The sequence below is a fragment of the Morone saxatilis genome, unplaced genomic scaffold (assembly GCF_004916995.1).
Source record: "Morone saxatilis isolate NCDOM2014 unplaced genomic scaffold, NCSU_SB_2.0 Contig23, whole genome shotgun sequence".
Classification (NCBI taxonomy): Eukaryota; Metazoa; Chordata; class Actinopteri; family Moronidae; genus Morone; species Morone saxatilis.
Window position 1 is genome coordinate 3444595 of NW_023339796.1, and position 14276 is coordinate 3458870.

The 14276-nt window shown below is 41.0% G+C and overlaps 2 protein-coding genes across 5 annotated transcripts in view; both read left to right on the plus strand.

Moving 5' to 3' along the window:
* Positions 1–7987, plus strand: part of LOC118334222 (integrin beta-1-like) — a 13680-nt gene extending 5693 nt beyond the window's left edge. The window contains exons 10-17 of one of the 2 annotated variants that reach the window (XM_035670059.1): positions 844–984; positions 1311–1507; positions 1780–2018; positions 2104–2326; positions 2614–2846; positions 3366–3532; positions 4478–4561; positions 6684–7987. In XM_035670059.1, coding sequence (XP_035525952.1) covers positions 844–984; positions 1311–1507; positions 1780–2018; positions 2104–2326; positions 2614–2846; positions 3366–3532; positions 4478–4555 — 1278 coding nt within the window. In that variant the 3' untranslated portion in view covers positions 4556–4561; positions 6684–7987. The remainder of the gene's footprint in view (positions 1–843; positions 985–1310; positions 1508–1779; positions 2019–2103; positions 2327–2613; positions 2847–3365; positions 3533–4477; positions 4562–6683) is intronic. The other variant, XM_035670060.1, reaches the window with a different exon arrangement.
* Positions 7988–12375: 4388 nt separating this feature from the next.
* The window catches only part of LOC118334584 (enhancer of polycomb homolog 1-like), a 22837-nt gene continuing 20936 nt past the window's right edge, over positions 12376–14276 (plus strand). For 2 of the 3 annotated variants that reach the window (XM_035670541.1, XM_035670543.1), the window contains exon 1: positions 12377–12529. The gene's annotated coding sequence lies outside the window, so the exon portion shown is untranslated. Of the gene's footprint in view, positions 12530–14276 lie in introns of all 3 variants that reach the window. The other variant, XM_035670542.1, reaches the window with a different exon arrangement.

A 14276-nucleotide genomic window follows, 5' to 3' on the forward strand; every position in this document is an offset into this window, starting at 1 on the left:
TGGCGTCCGACAGCGAACAAACCACGACCCACTGCAAAGTTTGTTTGAAAGCTGTTGTTGTGGGAGAAATGTTGCTCTCTGCAAGATATACAGGACAAAAAACAGTCTAAAAAACGGAATCGGAAAACGTAAATCGGGTTTGGTGTGGAGATTTAATTTTTAAGCCATATCGCCCAGCTCTACCTGCAACTTTATGGCCATAAAGTCGTTGCCGTTACTACTCTCTGGCATGCTGCCTGATGCTTTTGTGGTGGAAGGAGACTTCCCTGTCTGAAGATTGAAATGATATAAAAGAGTTTCGTTAAAGTGCAGAGATCTTTTTTTATGCTCTTTCACAACCCCCCTCACACAAGTACAGAAATAAGTAATGACATTATCATGTATGACACACACTTTGACATTTTTAGCCGGGACGCTGCTTCTGCTTAACGTCTCATTATAACTCAAATGCTTCATGTCTCAATTTCACATCACTAAGTGCCTTTTATTAACTATGCTCTTTCGTTGTGTACACTCTGATATCCATCGTAGGAGGTGTTTGTTGTGGCGTGCGAATGGCGTTCTTTTTACGTTTATGTGAGACACACAGAAAGACAAATAATCAAAGTCCTCAAATCCCTGTGACTTCTTGCCCCTGGTGTTAAATATTAAACACACATTCAGGTTATATGAATGTCGTTGGCAGTTGTGCCGTGCCACTCCTTAACATACATATTAATGAGACCAGGCACTGTGAAGTGGTCTGCCCTGTTGCAGCTGGGTTTCCACATGTGCTTGTATGCACAGGGTGATTGATGAACAACTGGAGCCTTTAGTGACCGTTTGATCTCTTCTTTTGCACAGTCTTTGTCATCTGAAGTCCTTCTGGAACACAGCAAGCCGCCAGAAGGAGTCTCCGTCACCTACAAGTCCATCTGTAAGAACGGTGTGGAAGGAACAGGGGAAAACGGCAAGAAGTGCTCCAACATCTCCATTGGAGACGAGGTAGACGTTATACTGTTTGGTGCAATTTGGTGTTCACGGTGAGAAAAGCACTGTCGGCCCTGGCAGCAGTGTTACTTTATAGTCTTGATATCCTTTTTATGGCTCGTGAAGCTGGTAAACAACTGTCCTTCTTGCTGCGTTAGCGTTAGGTTGGGGGAATTGGCTGTAACAGAGAGGAAAAAACACTACATTTGTTAATCGTCACTTCAAAACAAACAATAAATAATATTACTTTCTTATAATCAAAGTCATGTCTGAAAAATGGAACAATAAGCTTCTTCCTTTAGTAGTTTTGCTGACCCTTTAAACTCTCTACTGGTTTCCAGGTGTCTTTCAAGATTTCCATTGAATCCCAGAAGTGTCATCCCAAGACTGAGACCATTAAAATTAAACTACTGGGCTTCACTGAGGAGGTGGAGGTAGTTCTGAACTTCATCTGCGACTGTCAGTGCGCCGCAGAAGGCGAGCCCAACAGTACGAAGTGCTCCGAGGGCAACGGGACCTTCGAGTGCGGAGCCTGCAAGTTAGTATTCAGCCAAAAAGATTCACTAGATCCGTGCTGCCGAACTGTTTGGAGCTTAAAGGTCTTCCAACTTTCAGTTTCCAACCACAACTGTACATCTTAAACCAGAAAAGGGAACTACTTATTAGGAAATACGAGGTGCAGTGATAATAAAAGCTGTTGGTATTTGGGCTTCTATGGTCCGTGGTGTTGAATTATACTCTGCTCGTAATGTTGGACTTTGAGGACACACTTCAGTACTGAGAAGGTTAACCTCCTGTTTTCCCTCTCAGGTGTAATGATGAACGTATTGGGCGACAGTGCGAGTGCAGCAAAGATGAAGTGCGGACAGAGGACCTGGATGCCAACTGCCGAAAAGACAACGGTACGGATATCTGCAGCAACAACGGTGACTGTGTCTGCGGCACCTGCGAATGCAAGAAGCGTGAGAATCCTGCAGAGATCTACAGTGGCAAATACTGCGAGTGCGACAACTTCAACTGTGACCGCTCAAACAACAAGCTCTGCGGAGGTGAGGATTGTACAAATAATACAATTAGAAAGCCTGTTTATTGTTTACTCTGTGGTAACCTTTGTCTTTGCCTGTGCTTTACCAGGACATGGCCGCTGTGAATGCAGGAAGTGCATCTGCGACGCCAACTACACAGGCAGCGCCTGCGACTGCTCCCTGGAGACTTCCACCTGCCTCGCCAAGAACGGGCAAATCTGTAACGGCCGTGGTACTTGTGATTGTGGATCCTGCAAATGCACCAATCTCAAATTCCAGGGTCCAACCTGCGAGATCTGTCCCACCTGCCCCGGCGTCTGCGCCGAGCACAAGTGAGTCTGAAGCTCGCATTCAGATTTTACAAATGGAAGTTTATGCAAACAGTTTTCCACATTTATTCTATAAAGTCTGAAGGATTTAGTTTCACTGTGGTTCTTTTCCAGTATGATTAAATTGAGGAGTCTTTGTGAATAAAGCTGTTACACAGTAAGAAGGTCTTTGGTTAGAACTCCAAGCCTCTCTGTATGTTTATACTTAGCGTCTGCTTCCTGTGTATGCTGGACTCTACTGAATAGTATCCAACATGGAGAGAGAATCAACCCTTTCTTTGTTTTCACAGAGATTGTGTGCAGTGCCGAGCATTCGAGGCCGGTGAGAAGAAGGATACGTGTGAGCGGGACTGCAGCTACTTCCAGCTGATCAAGGTGAAGGATCGCAACAAGCTGCCTCAGCCTACAGACCAGAGCTTCCCTCTGACCCACTGCAAAGAGCGAGACGCCAACGACTGCTGGTTCTACTACACCTACGCCGTCAGGAACGACACCAAGGAGGTCTATGTGGTGGAGACGCTGGGTATGACTGACCCACTAAATGTTAAACATTAAAAAGTGTCCTCATTCTCTCATGTGTTGAATAATTCAAGTCATGCTCACACACGCAGGCAAAATGATACGCAGTCCTGCCAGTGGTTTCAGGACAAGCTGCAATGCACTAGGTTGCAGGTTTCAGATGTTTACAGAAATCAGATGAACATATTTAAGACAATTGTTAGGCCTGAAGGACACACACAATCCATTTACACATACTGTAAACAGAACGTTGTTTATTTACAAGAAAGCTCAATGGCGTGCCGTTTTAAGTGTACTTGAGATTTGTTATGTTAGTAGCAGTAGTGGAGTTTTTCTTAAGATGCACCATTAATATTATCGCCACAGAAAAATCTAATATTAGGAAGGGCACTCTCACTTGTACGACTGATACCCACACACACACATCAGCCTATTCCACGGACAGAGTAGTTTCATTAACGAATGAAATTGGTCTTTTTTTCTGAACCTCAGCATTTGATTTGGTTTCTTCTCTCTGTTGTAGAGTGCCCGGCAGGACCTGACATCATCCCCATCGTGGCAGGTGTGGTGGCGGGCATCGTACTGATTGGCCTCGCTCTGCTGCTCATCTGGAAACTGCTCATGATCATCCACGACCGCCGAGAGTTCGCCAAGTTTGAGAAGGAGAAGATGAACGCCAAGTGGGACACGGTGAGTCGATCGCACCAGAGCACCTGGGAACTTTATCTAGGGCACAGGCTTTACTCTTTTCCACAGTTCAAATAGTGCTCCCCTGAAGCCTCCCAGCTGTATATCTGCAGGAAGATTACAGTGTTTACTTGGGGAAATAATAATGGTTGTCCTTGACTATGAAAAGGATCAAGTTAGAATCATTTTTTTTAGACTTTGTAGATTTGAGTCTGTGTTTAAAAGCATCAAACACACCACCTCGCAGGTCTCTGCAGAGCTCTTATGGAAGTGAAGAAGGGTCAGTTCTGTAGTCAAAAACATGAAGTAATCTACAGGAAACTGTCCAGAAAGGAAACACACAAGAGATTTATGGTGGAGGATCCTTGATGGGGACAACACCTTCAGCTCTGCTGCTCTCACTCTGTCCTTCATCAGCCTCCATGCAGCCTTTTATTAGTCTTTATCCGCTGAGGGAGCGGCCCTCCCCTCAGCTGACGGTGCTGCCTCTCACTGTCCACACTGGACAACTGCACCACCATAAAAGGTAATGGAGCAGACAAAGAGGGAGGACTGCTGCTGGGTGACCACTGATGGAAAGCTCCACTGCTGCTCCCTGTGTGGAAGTCACAGCAGCAGTGTTTATGGACTGTTGGGAGGAATCCCAGGCAGTGTTTGTGGCAGATTAACTGTAAAAACACTGAAATGTTACAGGAGATAATAAATAACTTGTACAACGACAACAGAGAAGGAATGGGAGTAGTAGTTTCCCTGGCACTGATACTTTCCATAACATGAGAACATATCATTACTAGCATGGGAAGAAAAACACAACAATAATTAGTTACTCTAAGAAATCTTCATTTTCCTTCTGACTTCTGTGTTCTTGCTTTTTCTGCTTTTCTTCATTTCTTTTTCTTCTGTTTCTCCCTTTTTCATCTCCCCCTTTTTTTTCCTTCTCCACGTTAGCAAGGGAACCCCATTTACAAGAGTCCCATTAACCAGTTCCAGAATCCCAGCTATGGGAATAAAGCCACCGCTCTTTAAGTCAAAGTTGGTATCACCTGTTGTGAACTTGCATGAACTTTGTTTGTGCAGTTTTACTCCTTGACTGACTGCATGTTGTGAGATTAGCATGCTTATCCGCCAGTGGCACTTAAAGGGGAACTTTTTCAGCTTAGGTGAAAATGGAATAGTAAGTACCGCGAGAACCGAAAGAGCGAGAAACCACGAACGGCTTTATGGTAATTCCACATAAAACGCAGCAACCGCCGCCCCTCCAAATAACGGTTACGTGTTATATGATCCCACCTCCAGTAGATATTGCTCCACACGGAAAAAGTTGCCCAGCGATAAAAAAGGCAGGCATCCAGCAAAAGCGTAGAAAGAGGGAGGAGGGTGCCGACCAGCTGAGTTTTTCATTTTACGACGTGTTTGATAATACACGTCCAGAGCTGTAGGGGAGCTCGCTGAGAAAACATGTGATGACAAAAGTGAAAACCAGCGAAGAAATGGCTAGAGTTGCCAAGTTCCCAAGTCGGTTGGGCTTTTTCCTTGATGCCTTCTTTTAATGGCATCAACCTAACGATTAACAATAGTGACGCTCATTTAATTTACATGTTGTTGTTTTTATTTGAACCTTATACTGCCTATGTTCGTGCGCTGTACATCGTCGTCCAGTGAACACGCGTTCCTTCCTTCTTCTCGGGCTAAATCATCTTCATTGTCATCTAAAAATGTACAGCGGACAAACAGGGCTGTTTCATGAAGAGAGAAACTCATGCGGTTCACAGGGCAACAACAGAATATGCATACACATATAATAAAAGCATTACTTTAAATGTCTGGAGGAGGATCTATCTCTTTTGAATTAAATTGAATTAAACCGTGCGACACAGTAAGTTTAACCTTACCACCTGATTACACTACTCTGAGGAGGGAATTCATTTATTTACTGTTGGAAAACCTCCATCTCTGTGATTATGGGGGCTGTGATACTGCTGACAGCTGTTGGCTGCTCTGTACCTCCCTCCTCCGTCATAATCACTGTAAACAGCAAACTGTTGGGTGTTACGTCGCCTTACTGTCATTAGTAGTTGATAACCACTACTTACTGAACAGCAAATTAACGTATGCTGATTTATGTCGTCTCAGCTTGAGTGAAATGCTCTTGAATCGAAATATAAATGTAAAGTGGGTAATATGTTACACAAGGGCAACTTCAGTACTATTCCAACAATGCAGAGATTCAATGTCAGCGTGTATAAATGCTGCGTTTTTAATGACAGTCACTACACAGTACGGATCAATGGACCGGCCTCGATCTGTTTCGCCCTGTCACAGTCGCTATAAAGTTAATTCAAACGAGACGGCCGCATCCTCGGTGTTGACAGAGAGAGAAACAGGCAGCAGTTCTATAATGAGCAGGAAGTGAGAGGAGAAAACTAACAATACGGAGCTGCTGTTACCTGGAAGAGACAGACGGTATGGTCCGTCTGTTCTACACTTACGACACAGTGTGTAGGAATACTACTCCGATAATATTAAAACAAACTCACTGCAGTTTATAACAGATCTTTAGACAGAAGCCACGAGGGAAGTCGGACCGTGGAGCTTCTCAAACTGCAGACAGCAGAGCCAGAAATCCATCTCGCCGCTGATCGTGAATCAAACTGCACATCATACGATCAACCCCAGTTCTGAAGTGGGCCCAGTCCAGGACTGTAACTGGGCAGAATCCGTACAGCGTCTGCCCCGCCGTGCCTTTTCTTACAGCAACAGATTCCACTTGAGCGTCACCGCCTGGGTACACAGAGAGTATGTACAGATTGTGGTAGTTAAGGAGGCGAGAGTGGCAGCCTGACACTCCACAGTCGACTGCAGCAGTCAGACCGGAGCTGCTGAAACCACGGCAACGGTGACAAACCACGCACTGCACTCGAGATATCGCGTTTGACCGAACTGCGGCCTCCCGGTAGAGACGAAACAGCGTGGCCGCGCGCTCGCTGCTGGCCTTTCTCGTTTGCTGTTACACTATATAACTCAATGTTAAGACTGTGAGTTCATTGTTATTTAAATGGTGTCATTGTGCTGTGAAGTGCTGTGATTGGTTAATCTGCTCTCTCCGTTTTAGGTTCACAACACTCACTCTTGTCTTCTCTCCGTTCTCTCTCAGGGTGAGAATCCAATCTACAAAAGTGCCGTAACAACTGTCATCAATCCAAAGTACGAGGGCAAATGATGGAGCTCTGCCTTCGCTGTGAGAACACTGTATGGAACCGAAAATGGGCGGGGGGTCAAAGGAGGGGCGGGTTTTCTAATGCCCTCACTGTTTGTTTGTTTGTTTTTTGTTTGTTGTAGTCACCAAATGATAGCAATGCATTTTGCCACTATTTCAGTTTGTTTTTACTAACTTGTTTTTATTTTCTATGCATCTTCTGAAATCTGTACAGTCTGTATGAATGTGGGGTTTGTTTTGTTTTTTTGCCGAACTTGACAGAATGTGTTGAACTGATTAGTTTTTTGGCCACGTTAACAGAAAGCCTAGCTGTGCCTTTTTTTTTTTTTAAACACATTTAGTTTTTTATAGAAACATAAAGCCATCAGTGTTTTGTCGAGAGTTGAATTGGACGTTGATAATAGGCAACAAATGAAGAGTTCCTTTCCAAACAGTCTGAGGAACAAAGGTGAGCTGAAGAAGGTGTTGAGATTGATTTTAGCGTCTGAGCGAAGGTCTTAAAGCGTCTGTAATCATGTTGACTGAGCAGGCGTCTCTCTTTAAATGTCTCTGGATGGAAACTCTTCAGATGTAGCGTCAGTTGGCCGAGTGCGGTAGCAGTGAAATGTGTACAGTATGTTTTGGTTTCTGTGTTAAGCCATATATGTATTCACAGGAAAGAATTGAAGGCTTTTTTTTTTCTCTGAGTGACTTAATCCATCTGAGCGATCAGTTGAAATGTATCTTTGTCTAGAAAAGATGTTTTCTTGTGGTGCCTTTCTAGATTAAAGGACATCCGTGTACAGTAGTATTACTGTTTGGCTCCAGGTTTTACTTAATTTAAAGCCAACTCAGGTCCTTAATTCTTCACAGCAATGCCAAATACATGCAAACCTGCCTTATTTGCTAACTAAATCTGCTTATATTGAAATGTCTTGTTTTGTTTGTAGGATATGAGTTGGACATTGGGGTCCGACTTTTTTCTATAAGTCAGTAATTCCACTCGTCTCTTTTGTGGTGCCTCGATCAAACAGTTTTTTTATTGAGAAGAAATGGTGATAATGTCGTTCAGTTATAATCATCATTGGTAAGGGAATGATCTCTGGATCTCTAAAGTTTTGGGGTTTTTTGTAAAGAAAAAAAAAAAAAGGTTCACACGTCACCGTTGTTTTTAAGTGCCTTTTTTTATTTCACATTCACATTTGCAATTCTGTATTTCTGAAATTATTTATTGAATAAACATTGAAAACAATTTACCCCGATATTGTAACAATGTTATTGTGCAGTTACTGTTGTCGTGGTGTGTTCAGTGTCTCCAGGCTCGTTGTTAATGTGCAGGAATGTTTGAATGTGAACAAACTACAACAGAAGACGGGACGACTGACCAAGCTGGCTGTTGATTCATACCTTCCTCATCCTCACTCACGCACACACTGGAAACTGTGAGCTCATCTAAAACCAGAGTTCAATCTGTATTTGCTTGTGTATGGAACAAAAAGTTCTTAAAATCCCAAAGATTTTGTTTACACGTACCGTGATGTACAAAGTGTCCACACAACTCAACGAGGACCGAATGTAGGTGACATTGGACGAACTTTACTGGAGGGACAAAACAAATATTAACCGTACTTTGTCTCAGCTTTATTAGATTAAATCTTTAATATTAAAACTCCATAAAGATGTGGAAGAAAGAGAGAAAATATATTATCTTTCAGCCACAAATAGCTGAGTGTGTTTGTTGTGTTAGGTCTTTTAATTGTTGATTAATAATTCTGCTTTGGTTTCGTTGGTTCACATGTGCCCTTTTGCCAGTTACAGCTTACGTTTCATATATATAGCTCATCTTATATCGGCATCTTTTGAGTATTTAAAGTCCATTTTTAAACAGGAACACACTGATAAACTTTATATGTTTTCTGGTGTCTGTCCACCAAGATGTGTTTCTCTTTTTATAGCAAACTTGTAGGAAAACATGAAAATAAAGTGGAATAAAGTCATTTTTTCTGGCCTGTACATAAAACTGAATTAAACTAACATGACATTGAGACGGTGATACTTGTCATGCAGATTTAGAAGATTTTAAAAAATCCACATAAAGAGGCGACAAATAATCCTGCAAACTGAAATCAATGTTTTAAACGAGAAAAAAATGGATGTTTAAAATAAAACAAAATTAAAAATGTGACTTTAAATAGATAATTCATATATATATATATATATATATATATATATTTATATATATTTAAAAAATAAAAAGCAGCTAAAGAGCATCAGACTTTTTCACCGTGACACCATCAGCCAATCACGTCGCCGCGTTGCAGCGTGACGCCACAATCCCCGGGCTCTCCCACAGGTGATTGGTGGCCTCAGCCGACCAATCACAGGCCGCGTTTTACAGCAAAGTTGTTAACCCCCAACAGTAGCACTTTGGTCGCCTCCTCTAGTTTCAGCTGCTTCTAACATCGACAACGACTCACAATAATTCACTAAACACACACTTTTTCTCCTCTTCATCGACCGATAAACGCGGTTTGGACGAGGTTGGATGTAAAAGCGGGACGGCGGCTCTTCCTGCCAGGATACCGGCTCGTTTTTTTTTTAAGGGGGTTGTTGTTTTATATATATATATGTGTATATATATATTTATTTATTTATATATATATATATATATATCGTTATAAAACCAACAAGAAGAACTAACGTTAGCTGTGAAACGTTAATGTTTAGTTGGCTCTCTTCTGTCAGCTTGCTGCGTCGTGTGCCCTGACGTTTGTTTTTTTTTTTTTTTTAATTTCTGGACTTGGCAGAAATGTTGTCTCCATCTGTCTGTAAAAAGCCCGAGGTGTGCTTGGAATGATGCGACTCGTTGGTTGAGTATTTCCTACTAAAATGTTTATTTTTTGTTATTATATAACATGAGTATTATTTCACTTGATCGGATGGTCGCAAAAAAAAAAAAAGAAAAAAAAAAAAAAAGCCGCCCATCGCTGAATAGTGTTTATGGTCGGATCGATTGTTCATACACGCATCAGTATTCTGGCTGGTCGCTGGAGTGCAATTCAGCACTAAAAACAAAAAACCCCCACAGTTCCTGATACTTTGTCGTCCGCTCGCTAGGGAGGAGGTGATTGGTGATAATCGATCGATTTATTCCAGCACAAGGACGTTATTTCTTTTTTGTGTGTGGTGTGTGTGTGTGTTGTGCAAAAACAGAAAATCTAGTTCCTGGTTGTTGGCATTTAAGGTCAACTTTTGCTAGAAAGCTCATGTGGGAGAAAACCGAGGAGGGAGGAAGGTGGGAGGTGGAAGAGGGTGGAGGAGGAGCTTTGAAAGGTTAATTGTTTATATCTTTTATCCCCCCTCCTCCTCCTCCTCCCATCATATTGGTTGGAAATGTAACATTGTTGGATCACAGGCTGAAGGGTGTGTGGCTGAACAGTGCCAGGCAGTCCCCTGTGGTCTGACAGGGAACTGCTTGGCCCTGGCCCGCATGGGTCTGGATCCCTCACATCCCCTGCGTTTTCTACTGTAATCCACAGTAGTTTTCTCCCCCCTCCTCCCCTCCTCCTCCCCCCTTCAAACACCCACCTCTCCCTACATGGACTCGAAAAGGGGGGACGACTGTGGTAACGGATTCGGGCCTCCCTTTAAAGATGAAGTTTGGAGGATCGTGTGTGTCTAGCAGTGGTTGTGGTTCTGTCATCAGGTAATGATTCTGGGTTAGAAACTGCTGAGGGTGTCAGACGGGGGTCGGGGTCGGGAGGGGGGGGTCAGAAAAAGGAACAATAAATGTGTGTTTCCTGTGATTGTGTAAACTCTGTGGGACGAACCCCACCCTAGCACAAACTGTGTACGGTGTCCAAGTGCTGTTTGTTCGGTTGTGACGGGCCACAACCGGGTTCCCACGCCGCCTCTAAGACCTGGAAATTGATTTAAAAGGACCAAACGTCATGTACATAATCCATGTTGTCCTGGAAGAGTGTAATTGTACTTTCGCCCTGTCTGGATTGGAGGTGAACTGTAGTTGATTTTACAGAGATTGGCTGTGGAAAGGGGAGCTGACATGTCCCATAAACGCTGACTACCTACTTCTAAAGAACCTGAGTCACTCTTAAGGGAAAAAAGGAGGAATATAAGTGTAAATATTCGGCCTACCGGTAGATTATGTGGCTGTTTCTGAGCAAGTGCTGTCCTGTAATGTCAAGAAAACTCCTGGAAAAGGTCCTGGAAGTCTTAAAAACCCTGCTGTTAGTATGTCTACAAGCTTTACTGAGTTTTCAGAAGCTTAGACGTCAAGGTCATAAACATTACCATAGAGATTGTGTCATTTTTCACATGATCGTAGGACAGGAATGGCCTTTTTCTAATTCATAGTTTGTCTGGTACCTTTCAAGGCATTCACCTACAACACAGCGTTAATATCAGTGTAACTAAAGAGGAACACAAACCTCTAAAAGGAGAAGACATGTTTTCTAACAGCAGGTATCGATGTAATAGTCACTGCACACAGAAACGTACACAAATGCCAGAAGCTCGTGGCAACTGAAGGAAAGTTCACCTCTGAATATGGCAAGAGAGTGCGTCACAGTGTATGACGAGTAGAACTGGGTTGATAAGACGTTTCTAGGACTCAATAAATATGGACAAATAGTATCAATGTCAGCGTCTTTTGTCCTAAATGGAAACCGCTTCTTATGTCGATCCCACAGATTAAACTGCAAATACAAACTCTTATCTTGGGGCTTTTTAATTTGCCTCAGTGCTCATGATCACACAACTGCTTTGCATAAAGAAGCTACTTCCTGTTGAATGTATGTACTTGAATTTGGTTGTTGCTCTGTTACAGGGGGCAAAGCGCCGGTTCTTAGGCTGTCGAAACGCTAAAAGAACTGGATCGAGATGAAGCACTCATAAAGGTTACCATGTTCAGCATCTTATTTCAGTTGTAGCTTGCTATAATTCACTTATTAGCATTAAAGTAGAGCTGATGGTGATGGAAATGTTACAGGTATTGGACAGTTTTGACCTGCACATGACACTAGATGAGTTATTCCAAGTCATCCTGAGGGGAAATAAAAAAAATCTGTACCAAATCTTATGCCAATACATTCAATAGGCGTCCAACCAATCACAAATGGGGACGTCAGATAGTCCCGGGGTTAAAATATGTAGTAGCGATGTAAAGGCACTTTAACTGCGTCTGATCCCCTTTTTCTCCCCACATTTCCAATTATTAACTTCCCTGTCATCCAGAACGTGTTTCTTAATTGGCATCCAATGTTTGTGTCCCTTCTCCCGTCACGTTGACGCTGCAGAGAGAGGAAAAGCAAGTTTTTGGGTTTTTTTTTGCATAATATTGATATTTGCTCGATACCCAGATTAAATGCTGTTTTAATATGAATTCGCTGTCCACGAGGTCGATCCCCGTGAGCACACCCAGGTGTGGTAGTTGGAGGGTCAGACCAGGCAGCACTGCTGACAATTATGATCAGGTGGGGGGGCAAATGTTTTGTCTTTGCTCCGCCCAGACCAACCCTCTCCTAAACCTCCTTTTTAATTAACAAAGTGGAAAAAGTTTCTTTTTTTAATCTGACTTCCACTCCACTCGGTTGACCTTTCCCCCTGTACGTCAGTTGTTGTGTGTAATGTCTGTGTTTGCTTTAACCAGAGTTTTTGGTTAAATCTCCTTGTTGCTCTTATCGATCGGCCTCCAGGTCCTCATGATGCAGTCGGTGGATTTAATGATGGAGAGAAAACCTCAGTTCCCCTGGGAGGATCCTGGCTAAACCCGATGTCGTCAACAGGTAAGGTGCTTTAATGATCGTTAAAACATTATTAAGGTGTTGTGTGGCAAACAAAGCCCAGAATCCACTGGTTAATGGGGGGGAAAGCTACCCTGGAAGCACTGCACTTACACCCAGACTGATACCCCCACACAGCTGTAGTGTTATTGTCCATATTTTAGGCAAATGGTGTGTTCAGTGTGTGTCTTTGTGCTGCAAACATGTTGGTGTCCTGAAAGCCAGATCCTTCGCCTGTCAGGCCAGAAGAGGGCGACATTGTTCTTGTTTGTGATGCATGTTACCAGGAAGACTTTCACCTGGAATAAACTTCCTTTTCTTTTTTTATAAAGTGGGCTGTTATATGCTAGATAAGGTTTACTGCAGCTGAGTAATTCCTTTGGGTCAGTTAGCTGGAACGGCTACTTCTGTGGTTTTTTAGGCGTTGGCTTTTAGTGGATAATGTGGAATTTGTTGGTCAAGTGTAACACGAACTCTATGAAATAAATCTTAAGAGTATAGTTGTGTTTTACTAAAACTAGGAATAGTTTGGAATAGGAGATGATAATCTGGGATAATCTTTTTACTGATAGCATTGCAGGGGAGTGTATACAGTATTTCCTAAGGGCGTCCTGTTATCAAACCAATTTGAACTATCCTTTTATAATATTAATGCATGTCTAAAAAGTTCAGTACAACCGAATAAACTTTGCGCTATGATTTCTCATTATTTAAAAAGGTCTGGTGAAAACAAATATAATGTTATGGATATTTTATTTATTCAAACTGCACAGCCGATAATTGTAAATTAACAACACCAAATGTTAAATAAGTGATGCCATTGATCACTGCTGCAAATACATTGACATTAATTATAACTTTTTTTATTGTTATAAACATGTGAATCACTTTTTTTATTCATAAACCCATTAATTAGTCTATTTTGGCTTATATTATTAATTTTCATTAAGTAATTTAATATAAGTTATTCGTGTGTTTGTTTGTTTTTTAATGCATCAATGTATGTATTTTATTTAAACAGTTCCATTAATATATCATGCATTAATACAAGTTATTTTTTTTTTAATCATAGCAATTTTTATTTCTTAATGTTTATTTCAATAATTTGCTTTGTCAAAATTATACAATAATTATAACTCACTCACTTTTTTATTCATAAATCCATTAATTAGTCTATTTTGGCTTATATTAGAAATGTTAATGTTTTATGTGGGTTTTTTTTAATGCATCAATGTATGTATTTTATTTAAACAGTTTCATTAATATATCATACAATATTTTAAGTTATTTTTTATTTTTTTTTATCATATAATCACTTTTTATCCATAAATCTAGTCTATTTTGGCTTATATTATTAATTTTAATGTTTTATGTGTGTTTTTTTTAAATGCATCAATGTATGTATTTTATTTAAACCGTTTCATTAATATATCATGCATTATTTTAAGTTATTTTTTATCATATAATCACTTTTTTATTCATAAATATAGTCTATTTTGGCTTATATGAATAAGTTTCATTAAGTAATTTAATGTTATTTGTGTGTTGTTTTTTAATGCATCAATGTATGTATTTTATCTAAACCGTTTCATTAATACATCAAGCATTATTTTAAGTTATTTTTTTACATTTTTTATCATAATCACTTTTTTATTCATAAATCTAGTCTATATTAATTTTAATGTTATTTGTGTGTGGTTTTTTTTTAAATGCATTAGTTTATGTATTTTATCTAAACAGTTTAATTAAT